Below are 8,070 nucleotides of genomic sequence, written 5' to 3'. Positions count from 1 at the left end.
TACCTTTGAGTGTCACATTATACAGTATGAGATGTGTCTTTGGTCAGTTTGGGGGAGCTGTCCCAGTTGTCCCCCATCCCAGTCCTCTCCCCTAGCACCATCCTGCTCACAAGGGCAGCAGAGTGAGATGGAAAAGGCCTTGACACTGTGCAGGCACAGCAATATCTAAAACACTGTGGTGTGTTATCAACACTGTTTTGGTCACCCATCTAAACCACAGGACCTTACAGGCTGTTATACAGAAGATGAACTCCATCTGAACCAGAGCCTGTACAGGCAGATAAAAAGGGTCCATGGAGACTGCCAGCCAGTACTGCTGGTGTTGCATGCAACAAAAACTAATCCTTGGCTTCTTCTCTCTTCAAGACACCCAGTCTTCACTAAAATGTTGGGGAACTGTGGCAGGGAAATGAAGTAAGCTATCCCAAGCCACTCCTAGAAGCAGGAGAAGGGATTAGCACTCAGGGCTGTGCTTGTCTTGAACCATCACCAGTTCTCCAGTCTTCATCCACCAGCCCCATTTTGCTGTTGCATTGCTGGATAAACAAAGATCTTTGAATTCAGTTTCCACTTTACCACTAAATCACTACCTTGACATGTTCCTCAGGTGATTTCCTGATTTCCTCAAGTGAACCTGAGGTGCACAGATGATTTGTGTTGTTACCTTGTGGTACTGCACTGGTGCAAGAGAAGATGAGCACAAGACACCTAGAAATCACATAAGCAGCAAGTTAAGGACTGCAAGACTTCTCCAGCCCAAATGAAACCAGATAGATTTGTTCTAATTGGAACATGGATCTCCTTTGAGAGGGAGGGGAAGTGCTTTGTTTGACTTTTTCTGGTGTGTTTTGGGTTTTTTTTTCGAATAGCCTTGGTTGGCCCTTTAAAAGCCAGTAGTAGTTCTCGCCTTGAGTTTCCTGCTCTGAATCTAAATTTCCCAAGGCACAAGGAGTGACTTACCTGGAGATCATAAAGGCTGTCACAAAGCTCAACAGACAGGATTAGAATCATATTTTCTGCTTTATCTTATGTTCTTTCAATTCAGTGCAAAACGCTACCAAAAAAGCATTACTACCAAATGACGTTGGGGCTTAAGCAGCATTGGCATGGGACCCCATCTAGATCCCAATCAGTCACATTGTACCTGTTCACAGCATGACAATCATTTGTCTAGGCATTGAAAAAACACAAAGCAAGAAAAGTTCATCTGTTTTCAGTGTATTTTAATAAATGAAAGAAACCTGAAGGTACGAGTTGGATTTCAGCAGCAAGTTAACCTTTTCCCTGACACGATGCAAGGTCTCTCTGCAGGGGTGTTAAGCAGATTTGCTAAATGCCACACTGGGGTTAACTCTGGAGACTGCCAGACCATGGCCAGCTTTATATAAAGCTCCCCAGGAGTCAGGCTGATACTCTCAGGCTTCTCTGAAAACACTGCTGATCCATAGGGATAATATCATTTCCTGGACCATGAAATAAGCTGTAGCCTAAGGGTTACAGCTGATGGCTGTGTGAGACACAATCACCAGTTTGACAAGTGCTGCAGCTTCCCAGGTCTGTGAGGTATGTGGTGGCTTTTGGGCCTGCAAAAGACTTAGCTGAACTTGGCTGCTGCTCTCTGGTAGGGACCACCATGCCTGATGGCCCCTCTCCACTGCCTGCCTTCCATTGTCCCCAGACATGTTCACAGTGATCACTGAGCACGTTTTGGAATAGGAGGGGTTTGCTATAGCATTTGTGTTTCCCAAAAGGCAAGAGAGCTGCAAAGCTGGTCAAACAACTCCTTCCTAGAACAAATCCCTGCAGGTCCCATGGGTCCATGTGCCCAAGCACACACACACACATATGTAGTGAGGTAGCTGTTTCTGCTAAGGCAGAGAGCAGTTTCGAGAGCTTTGGCTGTCAGGAGAAGAGATTTTGAGCTTTGGTAGAAAACAGTAAAGCTAGATAGGTCTGAGGTCCTCCTCAGAGTGTACCTGCCACGTGCTGAACTTCAAAACCCATGCCAAGGTGTTTAGCAATTTGAATTTTCAGAATCGAGTTGCCAGCTGCTGGGCAGTGCCAGGCTGTGGGCACAGTACAGGTGTGAACGTGTTAAGCTTCAGGCTCTTGGGAGCTGCCTTCCCTTGTAAACACTAGACAGGGAATTACTACCCCTAGCTGTCATCACCATTGTGAGAAGTAGACGTGGTATGTCCCTGTTCAATTAAAAAGAAGCCCAAGGTCACTGCCCTCCTTTGTGAAATGGGTCCATTCATTTGAAGTACTCCCCTTTGTTTCCTCACAGAGTGGTGGCACGGAAACAATACCACCTCCCACCATGAAATGACAGCTTGCTCCAGCCCTCTTGGAACAGAAGCCCTTGAGGCTGGCACCAAGGGAGCTTGATGAGGTTAGTAATCACTGCAGCACATGAAAAGCATTTTGCACTGCGACCTTTTGTACATAAAGAGCTATACTAGTTTTGCTTCTAAAGCCGGGAAGATTTATACACATGGCTTTCTCCCAGCACTGAGGGAGGAGAAACTGAGGCAGTAAAACCCTGAAAGCCAGCAATTTATTCAAGAAGGGATGCTGAGAGCACTTGAAGGCTTAAAGCTTATGGTATTTCACCTGCAGTTTGCAGCACAGGAAACAAAGGATAGGATTTTCACTAAATCCTAGCATTTTTAGACAGAAATGATGAATTTTTTTTCAAGTCACACTGACAGTCCTGTGGAAGTTCTTTTTGAGAGTTGTTACTATATGAAGGCTGTGCGCACAGCTCTTGGTGATGCTCAGCCTGTTACCTGTGGCTGTAGTGACAGCTGCCCTGAAAGGCTGGAAAGGACCTTCCAGTCTTCTATTCCTAAGACCTCTCCTGAGGTCATCTGTCCTACTCTCCCCCTCAGGAAGTCACCTCACTCCCCCATAGAGGCAGCATCTGACATGATCTCTGGTAAAAGACATCTCTAAAAGCTGAAGAAATAATTTCTGCCTGGTCTGGCTATGCTAAGTGACTTGGAGAGAGAGGAACATCATGGCCCAGGATGCCCTGCTCACTGGTGTGAATGGGGAATCCCAAACCTTTTCTTCAGTATTTTACATTGTGGGCTACAAGGTAACTGGGAAGCAAACCCAGTTCCTTTCTTGGAGCAGTCTCTAATTTTAATTAAAAATTAAACCTTCACCATTCCATCAGTAGCAACATTTTATGGGAGTCCCTTCATCTGTAGTTTGGAAACTGGGAAAGAGAAATATGACACAATTACCTTCAATTACCAAAAATATTACTTTTATGGAAGAAAAGTGAAAATTTGAATTAGTCCAGATCTGAAGCAGAGCAGTGAGAGACACATAGGAAAATTTTAGAGGAGTTTTCAGTGACCCACGGCCTTCAGAGAGGAGAAATTAATCACATTACTGCCTTTCCTCCCAGCTTGACAGAAATGTATATCCTTTAATCTCATGCAGTGAATCCTCTGTTTGCTTGGGCTTTGGAGATTCAACAAGCACCGTGTGCAGTTAGCACAGAGCAGGATTCCCCCATCACTCGCTGTTCTGATCCTGGCCCAGCCATCAAGGACTGCTCTGCCTCTGTATACACCACATGGACGTGGACCAGGTACCAATTCAATTGTGCAACACAGCTCCACTCCTGCTGCCTGCAGAAGACAGAAACATCCACAGCAAAGTGCAAAAATAATTCAGTGTCTTCCACTTGATCCCTGGTGATGTTTCTTAGCATTCCTTGGCACATCCCACCCTGTGCACCCACCTCAACCCCCAAGAGCTACTGAGATGCTTGTTTTGCTCAGCCCAAGACTCCTTTAGGCATTAAAGGCTCTTCTACCTACGTCGCCAGGGAGATTAAACAACGCTGTGCATGCTGAAGTTTTGTACAGCCCATTGCAGGAGCCCCAGTCCCCCTCTAAAACATTTCAAGCTTGTTTTTCTGCCATCCCTCCTCCTTGACCATCACCAGGCCAATACCAGCTGCATGCCTGGCAGTCAACATCTGCTGTTCCACCTGGAGTGCTGTGTCTCATTTTGATTTGAGTGATTCTCCTCCTGTCCCACAGCACACAGGGACTCCCGATGGTTTGGATTTGAGCCCCATCTGGTGCATGTCAGCCGCGTGTAGCCGCGTCCCCGCCGCGCACATCCTCCAGCAGGTCAAGACATCACCATGTCCCAGCGCTGGCTCATGGCTGTGCTCTCACAGGGGTTGATGACGAGCTCTTTGATGCTCTCGTGGGTGTCCCCAATGGTCTCAGTGTCCAAGCAAAAGCGTGAAGCTATGTGCTCAATGTGTGACCCGACTTTGCCCCAGCGCTGAGGGGAGACACATGACAGGAAAAACAGGTGAACAAGCTTCCTCCCCACCATGCTTTTACTGCACTGTTCCAGCATCAAGAGGACAGCTCTCATCCAGCCTTTGTGGTCTGATGCTGTCAAGTACAAGGTCCCCAAACCCACACCAGGCAGAGCTCAACACTGAGCATTTTTCCCATCAGAAGCACACTCATTTAACTTGGCCTCTGCCTGCCTTCAGGGAGATAATATATTACTAACAGCTTTTTCCCCAGGTCACTGGTTCAAATGCCAGCTCAGTGATTAACTGCAGGGAAATGTTAGCATCTGCTGCCTGACTGGCAGCCCATGTGAACTAAATTGCCAGTTTGGGTTTGACTTCTGCATTGAAGTATCCAGATCACCACCCTCACTAATAGACATCCTTACCAACACACTCATTTAAGAGGCAAAGGGCTGAACAGGCCAGAGTCTGTACTCCCAAATTGACTGTGCTTCCCAGATGAAGTCAGAGCACAGGCCATTTAATGTGCAGTAATACTGTGATGAAAGAAAGGGAATTTCAAAGAAAATGGGGGATCAGTGAAAAGGGCTCACCTGCTTGTTGTCACCTTCTTTACAAGGTGACAGCAGCACCTGGGAACCAGGGAAGAGGGTGTACACAGACAAACACAGCTGCTGTTGGCGGACATGGTGGTTGTATGTGTACGTCCATTCCTGCACAGAGGAAGAAAAAGAAAGGTGGTGAGAGAGCAGTGTTGATTCTTTCTGATCTTTTACCTGGAAAACAAACACTTTGGCTTGGATCCTGCCCCTTACAAAATCAAGCACAAACCTCACTGACTTCAAGAGGCATCAGGAGAAGTCAGTGGGATGTTTCAAGCCTGCCTAGAATTGCAGTTGTCATTGAGGGACTACAGGTACCAAAGAAAATGCCTACAAAAGCGGCTGGAAGAACATGTTTCATGATACAAAAGATTTCATAGCCAGAACTGGGCTGTGGTTGGAGAACAGAAGGATGGGAAAAAAACAGAAGAGAGGCAGGAACACTACTAACCACACAATGTGCAATCCTATTTTTTCAGGGAAGAGCAGCAGAGATGCTTTGCAGCTGTCACTGGGAGACAAGAGGTGATATACAGCAAATATCTGCAACTCCTGGGGTTCTGTTCCCAAATATCACAAAAATAAGAGGTAAAGATCTGCTTTCTATCAAGATACTGGGACCAAATTTCAAACGTTTGCTGTAATGGTTGGCTATAACCATTGCTACTCTCATTCCACTGGGTTGTCTTGGAGGTTTTATTCTTTTGTTGCTTTTTCATGTTCACCAGCTTTTTATCAGCTTCTCAGCCCCAGAAATAAACTCTGGAGGAGCAGAGACTCTTTGTCCTGTGTGATGCTTACCAAACAACAGGAGATCTCGGGGGTTACCATCTTTTTCACCACTGGATGTTTTTGGGAGAAGAAGAGCAGCTGATAGTTTGATGAGGATTTGCAAACGTGCTGGACAAAGCACCATGGATGTACAGACACACTGCTTAGCCCAGGACTGTTCCACAGAAATTTCCTCCAACGTTTATTCCAGCTGAACATTTTCTATCACTCACCTGTGCTCGTATTACCCAAGAGCACCTCCTGAGAGGATCCCAGCCAAGGGATGTCTATCTCCCTGTTATTTGTGTGTGTGTGCACAAGCAGACAAGAGTTGGTTTGGCTGATGGGAAACCACAAGCCATGCTTTTACATAACCCTGGAGAGGGACTTCTGGAACAGGTGTTTTGCTTGTAACTTCCTGTGAGCATCAACTTTGAAATTAGAAAGAGTGGGGCTCCAAGGGCTTTCCGAGGGCTCCCATCCAGGCTGCAAAGCAGGATCAGCTCCTGCTGTGTAAATGGCTCTGAGCAGCAGCAGTGGGAGCAGATGGAAAGCAGGTTTCTGAGCTGTGGCAGGGCAGGTGAGCAGGGCTGGAGGACCAACAGCAGGCTGGCTTCATTATCAGAGTGCAATAACTCTGCCAGAGACAGCAAGGCCAGGGAGCAAAAGGGTTCCCACAAGAGACCCCAGGAGCCATGGCACATGCTTTAGCAAGGTACAGGCTATGAAAACTCTGAACCTGCTGAGAAAGAAAAAGTGCAAAGAGGAAGCAGAGCAGTTGGGAGCTCAGCTATGGAGAAATCAGAGCTCCATGAGAAGTGACGTGAGCAACAGTGTTGGCAGTGGAGGGGAAGGCAGTGCTCAAACATACGGCTGTTAGGCTGGGGCTGGAAAAATGGGGCTCCTGGGAGACTTCAACCCTTTCTGAGTGCTGGAGGGGAATGTGAAAAATGGCTGTCCTACTCTCAGAGCTGGGATGCCTGCAGCACCCCTGACTTTGAATGGTGGAGGTTTCGGGTTGCATTAGCATGAGTTATTAGAGCAGGGACATGCTTCCAGTCCTTTGGTATTTGTCACTGCCAGCAGCTCTAACTCCTCTCCTCAACTTCAAAACAGACAGGTACAGGCATTTAACTCCGGGGAATATAAATTCCATTTTCATTCAGGTTTTTAGTCACCTGGAAGGGAAAACACGCTTTTGCACAGCAGACCCAGCTCCACAAGGACTTCACACTGTGATCCTCATACTCTGTGCTTCTTAGCCCACTATTCCCCAAGAGCTCATGAAAATCAAACCTGACTTCCTGAACAGCCTGCCCACAGGCTCCTCAGCAAGAGCTGCCCAGGATCTGGGTACATAACAAGCATTCATTTTCAAAGCTGTAATCCACACTCTTCTGGCAACCACTTTTCTTTGTCATACGGAGCAGGGTTCACCTGATTCCACAGTGAACACATTCCAAATATCCCAACCCTGCACGCTGTCAGCTGCTGTGTAAACCACCAGCCTGGGAAATCAGGTACCAAATTAGTCCAGCATCTGCGAAGAACCAAACCCTATGGGGCAAGCTCCAACATCTGTTCTTGGCACCCACGCTGCTGCAAGCTGCTTTGAAAACCTGCTTAACATTTTTAACCAGTTGCTGGTCATTTTAGCTCAGGACAAGGCTGAAGCTGCACCCATGAGGCTCCTCAGCAGCAGCCAGTTAATGCTTTGTATTGTATATAATATATATACATATATACAATATATATATTGCATATAATAACTTGTATATATGTTGAATTCTCCAACTAACCCAGGCCATGGGACTTTTTGTTTGTTTGTTTTGATATCTTCACTGAGATTATCTTACAGAAGACTGCCCCTAATAGAGGTCCTCCATTATTTTTTTATCCAGGCTACGTTCAAACCTTCAGAATATTCACATCCTCTCAAGGCAGAGCCATCCTCTCATCCAGCAGTGGACCATGGGATAGGAAGGGTGGTGAAAACCATTTTCCCTAAGCTGTTGTTCATCATCATAAGTGAGGGCTCCAGAGCTGGATGTGTGCACCAGTTCCACAGCTGACACTGGATCCTACCCTCAAGCCCCCAGGCTGTCCTTCCACTGTCTTTATCTCAGCTGACAGATTTTCACACAGCTCATCTATCTCGGCAGAATGGCTTTTTATGGAAGCCAGTCCTGTTGAAAATGTTTTATCCAGCTCTAATCATGTCTTCTTCCCTTTCAGCCCTAGATGAAAGCCAAAGAAAATTATGCAGAAAATGAAGAAATTTGAAGGGGAAGGAGGAGGGAAGTCAGTTGAACACCACAGAATCCATGAAGGACTTTAAGTTAAAATACATGCCCATGGCCACACAAATTTTTATCTTACTCCTTCTTTTCCCTTATTTTT

At 46.5% G+C, this 8,070-nt stretch overlaps 1 protein-coding gene and 1 long non-coding RNA gene across 2 annotated transcripts in view; one reads left to right on the top strand and one right to left on the bottom strand.

Annotated features, from left to right (window-relative positions):
• Positions 1-2,312: 2,312 nt before the first annotated feature.
• LOC128804606 (uncharacterized) lies at positions 2,313-8,000 on the top strand. Its single transcript, XR_008436121.1, has 4 exons — positions 2,313-2,392; positions 3,454-3,604; positions 5,379-5,487; positions 7,906-8,000. It is a non-coding gene; the product is annotated as an uncharacterized LOC128804606 (long non-coding RNA).
• Positions 4,134-8,070, bottom strand: part of GALNT14 (polypeptide N-acetylgalactosaminyltransferase 14) — an 89,591-nt gene continuing 85,654 nt past the window's right edge. Inside the window, exons 14-15 of the mRNA XM_053972484.1 lie at positions 4,891-5,010; positions 4,134-4,314 (exon numbers count right to left, since the gene is read on the bottom strand). Coding sequence (XP_053828459.1) covers positions 4,156-4,314; positions 4,891-5,010 — 279 coding nt within the window. The 3' untranslated portion in view covers positions 4,134-4,155. The remainder of the gene's footprint in view (positions 4,315-4,890; positions 5,011-8,070) is intronic.

The sequence above is a fragment of the Vidua macroura genome, chromosome 3, assembly GCF_024509145.1.
Source record: "Vidua macroura isolate BioBank_ID:100142 chromosome 3, ASM2450914v1, whole genome shotgun sequence".
In the NCBI taxonomy this organism is placed as follows: domain Eukaryota; kingdom Metazoa; phylum Chordata; class Aves; order Passeriformes; family Viduidae; genus Vidua; species Vidua macroura.
The sequence above is the reverse complement of the archived record's forward strand: the minus strand, read 5'-3'. Positions and strand labels throughout refer to the sequence as shown.